The sequence below is a fragment of the Budorcas taxicolor genome, chromosome 8 (genome assembly GCF_023091745.1).
Source record: "Budorcas taxicolor isolate Tak-1 chromosome 8, Takin1.1, whole genome shotgun sequence".
NCBI classification, from domain to species: domain Eukaryota; kingdom Metazoa; phylum Chordata; class Mammalia; order Artiodactyla; family Bovidae; genus Budorcas; species Budorcas taxicolor.
The window spans coordinates 62,722,226-62,738,459 of NC_068917.1; the positions used below are offsets into that span (position 1 = coordinate 62,722,226).

General features: G+C 55.0%; 2 protein-coding genes across 2 annotated transcripts; one reads left to right on the forward strand and one right to left on the reverse strand.

Moving 5' to 3' along the window:
* Positions 1-1,869: 1,869 nt before the first annotated feature.
* On the forward strand, positions 1,870-6,428 carry TESK1 (testis associated actin remodelling kinase 1). Its single transcript, XM_052644733.1, has 10 exons — positions 1,870-2,355; positions 2,479-2,600; positions 2,731-2,779; positions 3,306-3,452; positions 3,795-3,877; positions 4,044-4,134; positions 4,363-4,446; positions 4,597-4,686; positions 4,802-4,916; positions 5,239-6,428. The coding sequence occupies exons 1-10, from the start codon at positions 2,137-2,139 to the stop codon at positions 6,129-6,131; spliced, it is 1,893 nt and encodes a 630-aa protein (XP_052500693.1). The 5' UTR covers positions 1,870-2,136; the 3' UTR covers positions 6,132-6,428.
* Positions 6,429-7,025: 597 nt separating this feature from the next.
* CD72 (CD72 molecule) lies at positions 7,026-14,929 on the reverse strand. Its single transcript, XM_052645391.1, is given in 9 exon segments — positions 7,026-7,048; positions 7,051-7,118; positions 7,805-7,925; positions 8,527-8,670; positions 13,054-13,389; positions 13,725-13,814; positions 13,984-14,055; positions 14,637-14,738; positions 14,848-14,929. Coding segments are annotated over 9 exon segments (1,038 nt in total).
* Positions 14,930-16,234: the final 1,305 nt, after the last annotated feature.

Below are 16,234 nucleotides of genomic sequence, written 5' to 3' on the forward strand. Positions count from 1 at the left end.
CTATACCGCCGATGACAGTGGGGAGGAGCCAGCGGAGAAGAGAAGCGTTGGGTACGGCGAGCGCACCGGGTCCTGGAACGGTGCGTGCGCACTCGAGACCTCGCGCCGCTCTAGAGGCCGGTGGCAGAACTTCCTGCCGCCTGAACCGGCCGACCCGATTCCTACGTACTGGGGGCGGTACCTGTCTAGAGGGGTCACACTGATAAGGGCCACACTGAGGGGAGGAGTCACGTTGAGAGGCGGGGTCACAATGGCTGGTGGAGTCACTCTGAGAGGTGGGGTCTCTCTGGGCAGAAGGAACACACAAAGGAGGGTTGTCACACTGAGAGGTTCTGGTACACACTAACAGTGGAAACAGTTTCAGACTTTATTTTGGGGGGCTCTAAAATCACTGAAGATGGTGACTGCAGCCATGAAATTAAAAGACGCTTACTCCTTGGAAGAAAAGTTATGACCAACCTAGATAGTATATTCAAAAGCAGAGACATTACTTTGCAGACTAAGGTCCGTCTAGTCAAGGCTATGGTTTTTCCTGTGGTCATGTATGGATGTGAGAGTTGGACTGTGAAGAAGGCTGAGCGCCGAAGAATTGATGCTTTTGAACTGTGGTGTTGGAGAAGACTCTTGAGAGTCCCTTGGACTGCAAGGAGATCCAACCAGTCCATTCTGAAGGAGATCAGCCCTGGGATTTCTTTGGAAGGAATGATGCTAAAGCTGAAACTCCAGTACTTTGGCCACCTCATGTGAAGAGTTGACTCATTGGAAAAGACTCTGATTTTGGGAGGGATTGGGGGCAGGAGGAGAAGGGGACGACAGAGGATGAGATGGCTGGATGGCATCACGGACTCGATGGACGTGAGTCTGAGTGAACTCCGGAAGTTGGTGATGGACAGGGAGGCCTGGCGTGCTGCAATTCATGGGGTCGCAAAGAGTCGGACACGACTGAGCGACTGAACTGAACTGAACTGATGTTGGTTGGCAGTGTCATACTGAGAGGTGTCACTGAGAGAGGTCTCCGAAGGAAAGAGTTCCTTGAGGGGCGGGGTTTTGCTAAGGGGTGGGGTCTTGAGCTTAGAGGGGCGTCCCTACAGGTGAAGTCTTCTCTTTTGACAGAGAGGGGCATTCGGACGAAATAGTAAAAGGAAGGTGCAGGCTGGGTGGTCACTTGACGAGGCTCTGGAATCTGAACTTTATCGAGGGAGGCGGGATGGATGAGGAGGAGTCGGGGCCACACTTGGAATGGGCTGACCGAGGGCTCGCTGCAGTCTCGGGGCATCACCATCCCCTGAGAAGGTAGAAAGTGTCAGGGAGTCCGGAGGTGTAAGGTGTAAAGGTCGAGACCTGGGAAATGGGAAGGCTGGGCCAGGGCGGAGGCTGGGAAGGTAGGTAGGTTGCTGGGCTGCCTCTGATTGTGGCTGGGCCAGAAGGATCCATTTTTCAGCCCTGCGGGTCCTTTGAGCCCAGGAATCGTGCGGCTCCCTGAGCCGAGTAGTCAACCGCCAGTGACCTGAGGGAGGGAGAGGAGAAAGGACTCCCAGGGCAGTTAAAAGACGTTTGACCCGCGCGTGCGCACAATCAGCCCTTAATTCCTTTCAGTTATTCAGCTCAGGCCTGACCTCATTTGACCCCGACGCCCCAGACCCACTCGCCTAGGGCATACTAGCTTCAGGTTGCGGGGTGCGCACCTGAGGGGGCGTGGCCGCTGCCCAGAGGCCAGGCTCGAAGGAGTTAATCAGAGGCCCGGCTCAGCCCCGCCCCCGGCAGGCCGCGGAGCCTGAGCCCCAGCGGCGAAGCGGAGCGGCCGCCGCCCGCCCGCCCGCCCGCCCGCCTCCGCCTGCGGGGAGCCTGCCCGCCTGCCCGCCGGCGCCCGGGAGCGCCACTTCCACCGCTCGGCCCAGGCCCAGGCCCAGGCCCTGCGCAGAGCGGAGCGGAGCAGCGTCCACCCGGGCCCAGCGAGCCGGCGAGGCGGGGGCGGGCCCAGGATCTTCGGCGAATCCTCTATTCTCTAGGGCGGGAGCGGGAGCGGGAACCCGGGCGCCCCTGATCCGTCTGGGCCCGCTCCCATGGCGAGCGCGGCCTGCCCGGGGCCCGGGGACCCTGCCATGTGAGGCAGGCCCCGGCCTGGGGGGCCCGGCCATGGCCGGGGAACGGCCCCCACTACGGGGCGCTGGGCCCGGGCCTGGAGAGGCGCCGGGGGAGGGGCCCCCGGGGCCGGGGGGCGCAGGAGGAGGCCCGGGCCGGGGCCGCCCCTCCTCCTACCGGGCTCTCCGCAGCGCCGTGTCCAGCCTGGCACGCGTGGACGATTTCCACTGCGCCGAGAAGATCGGGGCCGGCTTCTTCTCTGAGGTCTACAAGGTAGGACCAGCAGAGAGGGCAGAGGGGCGGGACCGAGCCTCAGACGCGAGGCTGGAACTAGGGGCCTGGACCCTGGCAGTCTTCCCAACCTGCTCGGGACTGGCCATCCGCTACCGCCCGCAGGTTCGGCACCGACAGTCGGGGCAAGTCATGGTGCTGAAAATGAACAGGCTCCCCAGTAACCGGGGAAACACGCTACGGGAGGTGCAGCTGATGAACCGGCTTCGGCACCCCAACATCCTAAGGTGAGCGGGCCCCAGCCGCTTGCTGGGAAGCTTGCTGGGGGGAGGGGAAAGATCCCGCGGGAAAAGTGGGAACTGTGGAGAGGCCGAGGCTCTTACAGCCTACCCTGCTATCTTTCCCATCCTCCTCCAGGTTCATGGGGGTCTGCGTGCACCAAGGGCAGCTGCACGCTCTTACAGAGGTGAGGATGGGCCAAGAAGCGGGGGGACCCCCTCACCACCAAGGGGAGAGGGAGTCAGCGGCCCCGAGCATCTGCAGAGGAGTATTGGGAGGCGGCAGGACCCAGGGGAGGCTTCCCAGAACGTCCCTTTAGGCAAACCACAAATAAAAGGCGTCAGCTGGTCCCATCCTTGATACTCTTTAGAAGGGTGCTGTCCAACAACAGATCTTTCTGCAGTGATAAAAATGTTCTGTATCTGTGCGGTCCAAAACCATAGCCACTAGCCACAAGTTGCTGAGGAGCACTGGAAATGTGACTATTGTGACAGGAACTGAATGTTTAATTTTCTTTAAACTTAATAATTTAAATTTAAATAGATGTACATGTATGGGTCCGGACAGCCTTAGGATATGAATGGGGGTGCTAGAGCACAGACTCACCCTATTGACCTTTGTGATTCTCCTGAGTGTCCCAGGCTTAAAAGTGGGAGACCTAGAGAACAGACTGAAACTTTGATATTCGTTCCCCTTCTCCTCCCGTGTCCCAGTATATGAACGGGGGGACCCTGGAACAGCTGCTCAGCTCCCCCGAGCCCCTATCCTGGCCTGTCAGGCTCCGCCTGGCTTTGGACATCGCCCGTGGCCTGCGGTACCTGCATGCCAAAGGGGTATTCCACCGAGACCTCACATCCAAGGTAGGTGGGCCAGGTGGGTGGAGGCATGAAAGGGGATTTGAGATTCATTCGATTGTAACTAGCCCATGGATACTGGAAAGTGGATAACAGGCAACATTAGGATGTTGGGGTAGCAAGACACTGGAGTATGGGGGACTGGGATGAGGGGGAGTGCTCTGAGGGACTGAGAACCATTCTGTTTAAACCAAGAGATGGGTGATGCTGCAAGATTGGGGTACATTGGAGAACTGGGAGATCAGAGAAGATGGGGTTATTCTGGAATGACAGGTCTTTGAGGTGCATAGTGGGAGATCAGAGAACAGAAGGTGATGGGTATGTGGGGATGCTATATGTATATGTCAGAACTGTCTGATCCGACGGGAAGACCGAGGCTTCACAGCTGTTGTGGGTGACTTCGGGCTGGCTGAAAAGATTCCTGTGTATAGGTGAGGTGAATGCCCCATCCCCCTAAACCTCCCAGAAGGCCCTTATCTAAGCAAAACCCATAGGCACATTTCCTTTGGGGTGTGGGTGGGGAGTGGGCTGACCTCACCCCCTTTTTTTGGGGAAGGGTGTTTGGATGGGATATTCCTGACCACTCTGCCCCTGCAGGGAAGGGGCAAGGAAGGAGCCATTGGCTGTGGTGGGTTCCCCATACTGGATGGCTCCTGAGGTATTGCGAGGCGAGCTGTATGATGAGAAGGTAAGACATCAACCCTTGAGGTCCCCAAGGCCTTCCAGAGACCCTGGAGATTCTCTTGTAAGGCCCCATCCCAAGTTCCTCAGCAGCTCTGAGAGATACTCAGAAGACCCAAGACCTTACCCCTCTTACCCCCTCCAACACATGGCAACTGTCAAGACTCCCCCGAATTCTGACATATTCTGACATGAAACTGTCAGTGCATCCCGCGGACGTTCTTTCCTACCCCAGGCTGATGTCTTTGCCTTTGGGATTGTCCTCTGTGAGCTCATCGCACGAGTACCTGCAGACCCTGACTACCTACCCCGGACGGAGGTGAGTGATATGCCTAGGTTTAAAAGGACGCACTCCAGACTGTGCAGTTCAGAACCATGGAGGGTTCCCAGAAGGTCGAGGCCCTAACTGGGGGCAGCAGGAAAACTGGAGGAAGGCTGACTCGGAGGCGTCTCATCTTTGTCCCCACAGGACTTTGGGCTGGATGTGCCTGCTTTCAGGGCCCTGGTAGGGGGCGACTGCCCATTGCCTTTCCTGCTCCTGGCCATCCACTGCTGCAGTGTAAGAGCCCCACTCTCCCCGCTGCCCTGCACCCCCGGCCAGCCCAGGCGATGGGAGGAACACTCAGGGACATGCTTTTGGAGCTCTGAGTGAAGCTGCTCTCTCTCCCTATCAGATGGAACCTCGCACTCGCGCTCCCTTCACTGAAATCACCCAGCACCTGGAGTGGATCCTGGAGCAGCTGCCTGAGCCAGCCTCCCTCCCCCGGGTCCCCATGACACGCGGTCAGGGTAAGTGAGCACGACTGAAGTCCTTTTGCTCCTCTCTTCCTTAGAACTCAGAATCATCTGAGGAGACTGAGTGTTTTATTGAGAAGGCTGGGGGTGGGGGTGCAGTGAGAGGACCTCTCTAAGCAGATAGTTTTCTAATTCTCGAGCCTGAGGGAGGGGAACAATGGAAGAGGAGATACAGGAGGCTGGCGGGGATATCCCCCTCTTTCCGGTGCACTCTTTTCTTAGCTCTGGTCCCACCAGCCTCCCAGTCAGTTCATGAGGCCCTCAGGGAACTCTAATGAGTGCTGAGAAGGGTGACCACAGACTTCTCTGTCTACAGGATCTGTTCCAAGAGGGGGTCCCTCTGCCACACTCCCCAGGCCAGACCCCCGGCTCTCCCGAAGCCGGTCAGACCTCTTCCTACCCCCATCGCCAGAATCACCCCCCAACTGGGGGGACAGTCTGACTCGAGTCAACCCCTTTTCACTACGGGAAGACCTCAGAGGTGGCAAGATCAAGCTCCTGGACACGCCCAGCAAGCCAGTCGCCCCTCTACCCCTTGTACCACCATCGCTACTGCCCTCCACCCAGCTGCCCCTGGTGACCACTCCAGAGACCTTGGGCCAGCCTGGGACACCTGTCCGCCGCTGCCGCTCACTACCGTCATCCCCTGAGCTTCCCCGACGGATGGAGACAGCACTGCCGGGTCCTGGCCCTCCTGCTGTGGGCCCCTCAGCCGAAGAGCAGATGGAGTGTGAGGGCAGCAGCCCTGAGCCGGAACCCCCAAGACCAGCCCCGCAGCTGCCCCTGGCCGTGGCCGTGGCCACAGACAACTTCATCAGCACCTGTTCTTCGGCCTCCCAGCCCTGGTCCCCTAGATCAGGACCTCCCCTTAACAACAACCCCCCGGCCGTGGTGGTGAACTCCCCGCAAGGCTGGGCAGGGGAGCCCTGGAACCGGGCCCAGCATAGTCTGCCCCGCGCAGCAGCCCTGGAGCGGACAGAACCCTCGCCGCCCCCTTCAGCTCCCCGGGAGCCTGAGGAGGGGCTGCCCTGCCCCGGCTGCTGCCTCGGCCCCTTCAGCTTTGGCTTCCTGTCCATGTGCCCCCGCCCCACACCAGCTGTGGCCCGCTACCGCAACCTGAACTGTGAGGCAGGCAGTCTCCTCTGCCACCGAGGGCACCACGCCAAGCCACCCACCCCCAGCCTGCAGCTGCCCGGGGCACGCTCTTAGCAGTGGGGCCTGTGGTCTCTGGCTTCCACCTTGGCCTTCAAGATGCCCCATGAAGACAGCGAGCACATGCTGGCCCACGCCAGCCCTGGATGGGCTGAGCAGCTCTTGCCCCTGTACAGGGGAGGCTCAACATGGACGTGAGGAACAGAACATTTCCTTTCCAACCCCTGGGCTTGCTCTCCCGTGGGGATCACTGAACCAGACAATGCATTGCTGACACACGAGACTAACACGTGCAAATTATTTAAAAATATTTCAATAAAACTGCCTGGCTGGCTCCGGGCTGCCCCCATCCGCTCAGCCCATGCGCCCTCCCCACCCATTCTACTACGAGAGGTTTTGGGGCGGGGGAGGGGGCGAAATCTCTTCTAGAAGCTTCTTCCCCGTTCCCTGGGAACAGTCCAGTTTCTGGGACAGGATCTCCAGCAGGCTTGCCTACAGATGCTGGGCCTGGGTCAGCCCTTGGCAGGGCCCTGTCTGGGCAGAGTGAAGACACACTGGAGGAAGGCAGATAGACCCACAGGCTACAGGTTAGGGCTGAAGGGCACAGGGTCCTGTTGTTGAGTACCTGGAGGATTAAAGCATCAGTGAGCTCCACGCTTGACTGCCACTGAGAATCCTCATCCAGCTCACCCCACCTCCTCCCCAGCAACCTGGACAGCCGCATCACCAGCCTCCCTTCAGTTCCAGGCCTTCCCTGCCCAACACTCCCTTCCATAAGCAGACCAAGCCCCTGGAGGCTGTGACATGGCTGCCGCCTCCAGAAACAAGTTTTCCCCCTGCCCTCTGTGTGAGACCCTCTGCCCCCAGGCTCCATGCCTCAGTCCCATCCCCCACACTTACCCAGCTCAGTGCAAAGAGTGGTCCCTGTCTGGAGACCTGAAAGCTGACATCTCACAGATGGAAGGAGAAAGAAGGTGACACGCCCCTGTCGTCAGGTCCAGATCCTTCCGGTTGATTTCTAGCTTGGGACATTTTGGGGAATACCTAAAGGGTAGTGAAGTGGCACAGGGTTAAGCTGTGGCCCCTCCTATCCCATCCTCCCTTCTCCTGCCCTGAACAAACCTAACCCAAGTCCTAACTCACCCTGCCTGCTGTGTGTGGGAGGGTTCAGGGATAGGTGTCTGGACTCCGACCCAAAGAGGCTATAGTACCAAGGGAGGGAGAAAATGCCCAAGTTTTCAAAGATGGAAACTTCAGTTAGGTAACTACCCTGCTTCAAGGTCCCTGGGGATGGTCCTCAAAGTTACCCCAATTACTTCCTTTCTCACTTCTCTGGGGCAACTCTGGTGCCCCAAGTGGACTTGACTGAAAAAGTACAACTTCAGTTTGGGTAGCCTTGTCGGCTGTAAAGTTAGAAGACCCGAGGCTCTTCATCAGCTGTAACCCCTAGCTAAATCCTCAACTTATCCCCCTGAGAGAAAGATGATATAGGTCCCAAACTAGTCTTTTTTTTTTTTAAGTAAAGCATGTGCCAGGGACTGCTGGGTACTGGGGACAGAATACAGAGCATGCCTGCCCTGAGAGTTATTAATTAAATAGAAGAAATGGACACATGGGCGATTAGAACATCCAAAGTTTTGAGAGGATGACCTGGAGGGAGAGTTCATTACCATGTCTTTATGAAAGGATTGTAGAGCATTTTTGTTGCCCCAAAGTCCTAACAAACTTACCAAGTGTATTTTGTATGATCAGGCTGCCAGGGCGGATTTCTGGGGCCAACCCAGTATTCAGCTGAACCACCTTGTGGCACCACCTTCCATAAGTTTCTGATATAACTCTGAGAAATTTGAAGGGAGATTAAGAGACCAGAGATGTGTGAGGAGTGCTGGGAAATATTGGGATAGGGGGAGAGAGGGGGTGTCAAGAGGAGAGGAAGGAAATACTAGAGAGGCTATGAGCTTCAGCAAGAGGACTGTACCCAATCTTGGTGCATGACATCGCCTCATTGGTGACCATCCCCGCACCCTTCAAGTGCCACCCTGCAGATACAAGCTGACCCCTCATTACACATGCATGCATGCATACCCACACGCACATGCTGGGTAAGAATTTCTGCCAGCCTGTGAAGAGTCATTCTGTGGACGGTTCTTGTCACAAGGAGCCATTCCCTACAATCCAGTGCGCCAGGTATGGAACCTGTCTGCTTGGGAGACCATGAGAGTCAAAGAACCTGTTGAGCAGCCCAGAACTGACCAGAAAGCTGGGATGAGAAACAGGTTAAAGTAAAGACGGCTTGTAAGTTTCAACTCTCATGCCAGCCCTAATCAGTAGGTAGGGCCACCTGGAGCTCTGTGCCGAGAGGCTGCACAGTGCCATCCCTGACTCAACGACATATGTCCCTTTGCCCAACAGTACCCACTACAGTCTTTGAATAGGGGTTTGCTTACTGCAGATGGATGAGAACTGCTGCTGGTTTTGGCCAAATCAGAAGACAGAGATTTACAGTGGCTTTGGCTTTCCGTCCAAGTTCTCTTAGTAACTGAGATGTAAAAGCAACTCCTCTCATTCTGTATCCATCCCAGGGGACAGCAGGAATCTACAAGCAGAAAGAGAGTGACAGCACTGCACTGTCCAGACCCCGGAGGCGGATCTCAATGCTCAGCAACCCGGTTGCTAACAACATTCCCTGGAGTGGAACCTCAGTGCCTTCACTGGTCTGGTCCTTAAACTTTGTAATCTTTTTTTCTTCGACTACCCTGGAAATGCCATACCTGTGCATACTTAGTGAGAGCCTTTAACATTCAACAATTTTACTCCTTAAAACCTGGGAGGTTTGGATTTCCCTGGTGGCACAGTGGATGAGAATCTGCCTGCCAGTGCAGGGAACGTGGGTTCAATCCCTGGTCTGGGAAGATTCTGCATGCCACAGAACAACTAAGTCCATGCCGTAGAACCCACAAGCCCTGAGCCCACAACTACTGAGCCCATGTGCCGCAACTATTGAGGCCTGAGAATACCTAGAGTCCATGCCCCGCAACAAGAGAAGACACCGCAATGAGAAGCTTATGCAATGAAGAGTAGTCCCTGGTCACTGCAACTAGAGAAAGCCCACACAGCAATGTAGACCCAGCACAGCCAGAAACCAATCAATCAATTTTTTTTCAATCTGGGAGGCTTATTTGAAAAGGGCTGGTGGTACTATCCCCAATTTCTGAACAATTGCAGTCTACCCCCCATTTTGGTTAACTTTACCTGGGTCCCCAGTAAAGAAGTGATCAACAGACCTCCCATTCATCTCATTGTCTCATTAGCTCCCTAACGCATTCCCCAGCGCATATTCAAAACTTGCCCTCATTCCTCAAGCTGCTAGCCACTAGCTTCCCCTCCAGTCTTCCACAAGTTGACAACCTTGCTTTGTTGAAGTTGTCAGACACTTGACGTGTGAACTCTCTCCATTTTCCTCCCCTCCATCTCAAAATTTGTCTCTTTTCTCTCCTCCTGACTATTGGTCAGAAATAAACCTCCCTCTTTCTTTAATATCCGAAACCCCAGTCTGTGCTCCTGATCCCAATCCACCTCTCTCTGCTGCTTTGCCCCATCCATCCTACCTCCCCAAAAATCATTCCTTCCCCTCCAATTCCCTCTCTTCTGGCCGTATTTTCTCATCCCCACCCAGCTACTCCCTTGAGTTACTGTCCTACAGCAACTTAAAGGAATATAGAAGTCAGTGTGGCCAAATGAACAAGGGTGAAGGGATGAGCGGCACACTGAAAGGTAGGTAGGGGCAGTGGGGACCAGACTGAGAATTTTTTATTTTTAGATTATGAGGCATTTTGTTCTCTGGCTGTATCCCAAGTGCCTGGGCACAGTGCTGGACACAGAGTATGTATTCCATAACTTTTGATGTAATTAATTAACTGACATGATCTTAACTGGAATGACATGATCAGATTTTTGTTTTTAAAGGATCACCCTGGCTGCAGCATTAAAAGTGGATTTGGAGGAGGGATGTTTAGAGAAAACATTCAGCGAGCTGTTGCAGGTATCCTTGCAAGAGATGAGGATGGACAAAAATGCAAATGGATACACAGAACTGGTGGTGGAAAACAGAGGAAATTCCTCTCTGGCAGAGTAGGGCCATCTGCTGAGAGTGAGAGAGAGGGTAGTGGGGTACAGAGAGCTAGTAGTGTGGGGTCCCACCAGACGTTGAGACTAGAGTTTTGTGGCACCAAGCAGAATGACTGCACAGCTTGTCACCCCTGGGTGCAGGCATGCGTGTTCATCCAGAGTTGAGATATTGCCAACCAGATATACCAGGACACTGGAACCAAGGAGTGAGTTGGGTGGCTGAAGTAAGGGGACAGGTCCTCAAATCAAGATGGGTAGAGAAAGAAGTGAAGACAGGTGATGGCTGATGAGAAGGGAGGAAACAGGGGAGCCAGCAGGTAGAAGGCCTCTGTAAGACTGAAGAAGTGTGGGGGCCCGTTGTGGTCACAGTGAAGATCTGAACCGTCCTTTCAGTGGAAGTGTGGTTTGGGATGCTGAGGTCTAGGTTCAGCTGTGGGAATGGGAGATGGCAGTGGGGGTGCGCAGTATTGGCATGAAAGTGAGGCTTGTAGAGAATGAGAAGGTTAAAGAAACCAGGGCTGCAGGTGTCTGTACATGATCACTTTGTTTAAAGCTTTGGGAGAGTATCCAGATGCCCATGACCTAGACAGAGCCTAACCTCTAGACAACCAGTCCACAAGCAGTCCCCTCCTCTCAGGCGGGAGACCCTTCCTCAACCTCACCCTACTTTGGCAGACCTTCTGTGTGTCCCCCTTCTTCAACCCCACATACTGCTGCACTCCTCCTTTCAAAAGGGATGAGCAATTCCACCCTAGTTCACTGCCCTCCAAGCTCTCTGAGAGAACCTCAGCTGCCTTGCCCCAACTCCAGACTGTACCACAGTTCAGTTCAGTTCAGTCGCTCAGTCGTGTCCGACTCTTTGCGACCCCATGAATCGCAGCACACCAGGCCTCCCTGTCCATCACCAACTCCCAGAGTTCACTCAGACTCACGTCCATCGAGTCCGTGATGCCATCCAGCCATCTCATCCTCTGTCGTCCCCTTCTCCTCCTGCCCCCAATCCCTCCCAAAATCAGAGTCTTTTCCAATGAGTCAACTCTTCACATGAGGTGGCCAAAGTACTGGAGTTTCAGCTTTAGCATCATTCCTTCCAAAGAAATCCCAGGGCTGATCTCCTTCAGAATGGACTGGTTGGATCTCCTTGCAGTCCAAGGGACTCTCAAGAGTCTTCTCCAACACCACAGTTCAAAAGCATCAATTCTTCGGCGCTCAGCCTTCTTCACAGTCCAACTCTCACATCCATACATGACCACAGGAAAAACCATAGCCTTGACTAGATGGACCTTAGTCTGCAAAGTAATGTCTCTGCTTTTGAATATACTATCTAGGTTGGTCATAACTTTTCTTCCAAGGAGTAGGCGTCTTTTAATTTCATGGCTGCAATCACCATCTGCAGTGATTTTGGAGCCCAAAAAAATAAAGTCTGACACTGTTTTCACTGTTTCCCCATCTATTTCCATGAAGTGATGGGACCGGATGCCATGATTTTCGTTTTCTGATTGTTGACCTTTAAGCCAACTTTTTCACTCTCTTCTTTCACTTTCATCAAGAGGCTTTTTAGCTCCTCTTCACTTTCTGCCATAAGGGTGGTGTCATCTGCTTATCTGAGGTTATTGATATTTCTCCTGGCAATCTTGATTCCAGCTTGTGTTTCTTCCAGTCCAGCATTTCTCATGATGTACTCTGCATATAAGTTAAATAAGCAGGGTGACAATATACAGCCTTGACGTACTCCTTTTCCTATTTGGAACCAGTCTGTTGTTCCATGTCCAGTTCTAACTGTTGCTTCCTGACCTGCACACAGATTTTTCAAGAGGCAGGTCAGGTGGTCTGGTATTCCCATCTCTTTCAGAATTTTCCACAGTTTATTGTGATCCACACAGTCAAAGGCTTTGGCATAGTCAATAAAGCAGAAATAGACGTTTTTCTGGAACTCTCTTGCTTTTTCGATGATCCAGCGGATGTTGGCAATTTGATCTCTGGTTCCTCTGCCTTTTCTAAAACCAGCTTGGGGAAGCTCAGCTATAGCAAGAATTAAGTAAAGCTATAGGTCCTCTCTTGGAGAAGGCAATGGCAACCCATTCCAGTACTCTTGCCTGGAAAATCCCATGGATGGAGGAGCCTGGTAGGCTGCAGTCCATGGGGTCGCAAAGAGTCGGACATGACTGAGCAACTTCACATTCACTTTTCACTTTCAAGCACTGGAGAAGGAAATGGCAACCCACTCCAGTGTTCTTGCCTGGAGAATCCCAGGGATGGGGGAGCCTGGTGGGTTGCCATCTATGTGGTCGCACAGAGTTGGACACGACTGAAGTGACCTAGCAGCATAGGTCCTCTCTATAGAAAAACGTGAACAATCAATTTCACATCCAAATTCAGGGAGTTTCCAGATCCTTGACACTGATATGCCCCGAGCCCTGAGATGAGCCAGATGAGCCCTGAGCTTGCTGCTCTGTATCATTTGCACTGCTGGCTGCCACCGTCTTCTCCCCAAGAGGACCCCACCTTAGAGCTGGGTGAAAGTGAAAGTTGCTCAGTCATGTCCGACTCTTTGCCACCCCATGGACTATACAGTCCATGGAATTCTCCAGGCCAGAATACTGGAGTGGGTAGCCTTTCCCTTCTCCAGGAGACCTTCCCAACCCAGGGATCAAACCCTAAATCCAGTAGGTGGCTAGACCCTTCCCCCTGCTGGCCAAGGATGCACAACTCGCGTCCATGTCAGCCAGCACTCTGGTTCACCACCCCTTTCCTGAACAACCCAGTGGCGCTCCAGTAGATAGACAGACCCCTCGCTTCAATCCATCCCTCATGGCAGGCCCTCCCATCTCTCCTTTCCCAGAGCAGATACCTGGGGAGGAGCACCTGAAGAAAGACGGTAGTCTTTCCCGCATACTGTTCAGCCTCTGCTCCAAGTTCATCCTCTCTGTCTCCTTATTTCTCAAGGCCTCTTTCGTCTTCTCTCCGTCAGACTGGCAAACCTGCAACTGCTGTCTGGTAGCCTGGCCAGCCTTCTGTTCCACCTGTAGTGTTTCCTGACTCTGGGCCAGCTTCATCCTGGATCCCTGCAAATCCTCTTCCCTCTGCCCCAGCTGGGTTATCTTCTGGCTCAGCTGCTGCCTCAGGCTGCTGTTGGTGGCTTCCAGAACCCTGTTCATTTGCTGGAGCTGCCGAGACACTTGCAAATCTGTTTGGCCATAAAGAGAGATTCAGGACATCATCAGCCATGCCCTGGTAACCCGAGGCTTCAGCGTCAGTCCCTTTTCTGCTTCTTGCAAGTTTGCCCTAACAGGCTGGAATGGAATATAAAATCTGACCACCTAAAGCTTCAGGGGGCACTGGGTTAGGTCAGGACAATCTAGGAAGTTACTGCGCTCTGAAAACAGACCTGGCTAGAAACCAGCCCAAGGCTGAGGCTGTGGTGGTAGTGACTCCCGCCCTGCTGAGGAAGGGCAGCTGTTGGGGAGAGTGGGGGAGAACGTTGTTCCGGGTAAGTGGAAAACCAGGGGCAGCCATACTCACAGCGCACTCCCAGGCAGGTGGCAGCCACCCCGCACAGCAGGCAGATGAGGAGCAGGCCCAGAACCAGGTACCGCATGCAGGCTGCATGGCCTTAGGGAGACAGCGGGTTGGGGGGCGGGGGTGCAGTGAGCCCCACGAAAATTGATAGACCGAGGGGGTGGGGTGTGGAGATTCGCGGGAAAGAGCATCCCGCGAAGGACGTGGAACACTGGCTGGGCAGCGGGAGGCGCGCGCGGGGCTGGGAGCATCGGCTACTCACACCAGAGAATCCGCCCGGCAGCTGGTGACGTCACGGGGCTCCAGGCAGCAGTTGGCTGCTCCGACTGGGCCCCTGCGGAAGGGAGAGACTCCTGTGAAGGTGGGAAAGCCCAGGAAATGCCCTCTTCTTCCCACTCCTACCCCCTCCACCGCGCTGAGACTCCAGTCTGTCCTAAGGTGCCCTCAGCCGCCGCTCGGGGCCACCCTTAGCGCTCTCCGGAGCTCCTCATCTCCCCAGGGGCTCCCGTGCCCCTCGTAGGTCTTACCTTATCCTTTCCCCGGGGACCCTCTGTAACCCTTCAGGGTCTCGCTTGATCCTTCCCTCTGGGGCCACTCATCTGCCTGCCAAAACCCTCTCCCCAGAAGTGCTCTCCCTTCCTCCCTCTTCCCTCTCTTCTCTTCTCTCCCCTCCCCCTAGGGACTCCCATTTCTCACTGGAGCTCTGCACCCCAACAGGGCTGCCCTGATTCCTCCATAGAGCCCTCACTCCCCACTGGAAGCTTTATTCTTCCTTGGCTCCCGTGATTGGTCCTCATTCTCTTCCTGAGAACCCCCATCCTTTCTCCAAGGATACTGTCCTCCCAAGAATGCTGTGGACTCCCCCAACTCAAAACACAGCCCCTCACAAACACGCATCCCCCAGGCTCCCCAGACCTGCTTTATCCCGTAATCCAGAGGAAGCCAAGCTCGAGGGTCCTCCTGTGCCTGGGGGCACATTCTCATAGGTGAGTTCGCCATCTTCATCAGCCTCTGGGTCTGGAGAGGAGAGGAAAGGTGGGATCAGGATGGGGGTCTGTGGGGTGGGAGTGGGATCTCGAAGGAGGATGGAGCTGCAGAATCAAGGAGCTGCTGCAGCTGCCCTTACCGTGTCCTAGCCGGCTGGAGTTGCTCTTCTTCAGGGGAGCCTTCACAAACCGCAGGTCCGCATAGGTGATGGCCTCAGCCATGGTCCTGGGCACCTCTGCTCCCACTGGTCCCCCTCCTCGTCCACTGGCCCGGGGCTACCCTGCTGCTCTCCCCTCTGCCCCCTCCCCTCAACCCCTTCAAACGATGAGGCTCTGTGTTACCTCTGTGACTGACGGCTTCACGCCTTGCCCTGTGACTTCCAGTCACAAAAGAGGAAGATGTGAACCCGTTTCAGATAGATGGGCTCAGTGAAGCAAATGGCATCCCTGAGCCCTGGGCAGAGGGGCAGGGGAGGGGAGACTGAGGCCCAAAGCAGGGGGTCAGGGCTGAGGGGGTCAGAGAGCCAGCACTCCGGCCTGGCCTTGCATCTTGCCTGTGCCCCTTCTTCTTGCATCCCAGACCCGCCTTTACAGTGCTGGGCTCCAACAACCCACCCTGGTCACCTGATTTGCCCCACACTCCTTTCGTGGCTGCCCAGTCCCTGAGCTTTCTACGTGCAGTCGGAGCTCTGTTATGCTCAACTGACCGCAGAGGGTCTCCTAATCACTGCTCCAGACTGGGGCTCTACCCTCCCATCAGATTGGGGGGTCCTAGTCTGGAACCCTGGCTCTCCCTCATCCTGGGATTCCCAGCAGATCTGAGTTCCTGCAGGAGACCCCAGTTCGATTCCAGAGTTGGGAAGATCCACTGGCAAAGGGATATGTTACCCACTTCAGTATTCTTGGGCCTCCCTCGTGGTTCAACTGGATAAAAATCTGTTTGCAATGAGGGAGACCTGGGTTCGATCCCTGGGTTGGGAAGATTCCCCTGGAGAAGGGAAAGGCTACCTACTCCAGTATTCTGGCCTGGAGAATTCCATGGACTGTATAGTCCATGGGGTCACAAAGAGTCAGACACGACTGAGCAACTTTCACTTTCACTGAGTTCCCAGAATGGGGTTCCCTTACTTGGTGGGCATTTTCTCTCCATCAGTTTGAGGGGTTTCAGGGTGGTCCTGGCTCCCTTTCTGCTGTCGTCCTACAGAGCTGCCAGGAATCCCCCACTTGGGGAAATTTTCACTCCAAGCCCTTCCTGAAGATGTGGCAGCCCTTTGGAGGATGCAGAGGATCTGGGACCAAACTGCCTCTCCTGTGTAAACACCTTCCAGACTCTTACTCCACAGTCTTTCTCTGGCCTCCTCCACCTTTGGTGCCCTACTAGTCTCCCTTGTGGCCCATCAGCCCCTTCCTTGTCCCATCCTGCTTGGCAGCCTATGTGATCCTTGTGTTCTGATATCAGCTAGGTGGAGCAAGCTGAGTCCAGGAGGCAGAAGCTCTGGGACAAGCAGGGCTAGGGGTGAGGGCAAG

Coding starts and splice junctions, on each gene's coding strand:
- TESK1 (XM_052644733.1), top strand. CDS start 2,137: ATGGCCGGGGAACGGCCCCCACTACGGGGCGCTGGGCCCGGGCCTGGA. Junction 2,780..3,305: donor AGCTGCACGCTCTTACAGAG/GTGAGGATGGGC, acceptor CCCGTGTCCCAG/TATATGAACGGGGGGACCCT. Junction 3,878..4,043: donor GAAAAGATTCCTGTGTATAG/GTGAGGTGAATG, acceptor CTGCCCCTGCAG/GGAAGGGGCAAGGAAGGAGC.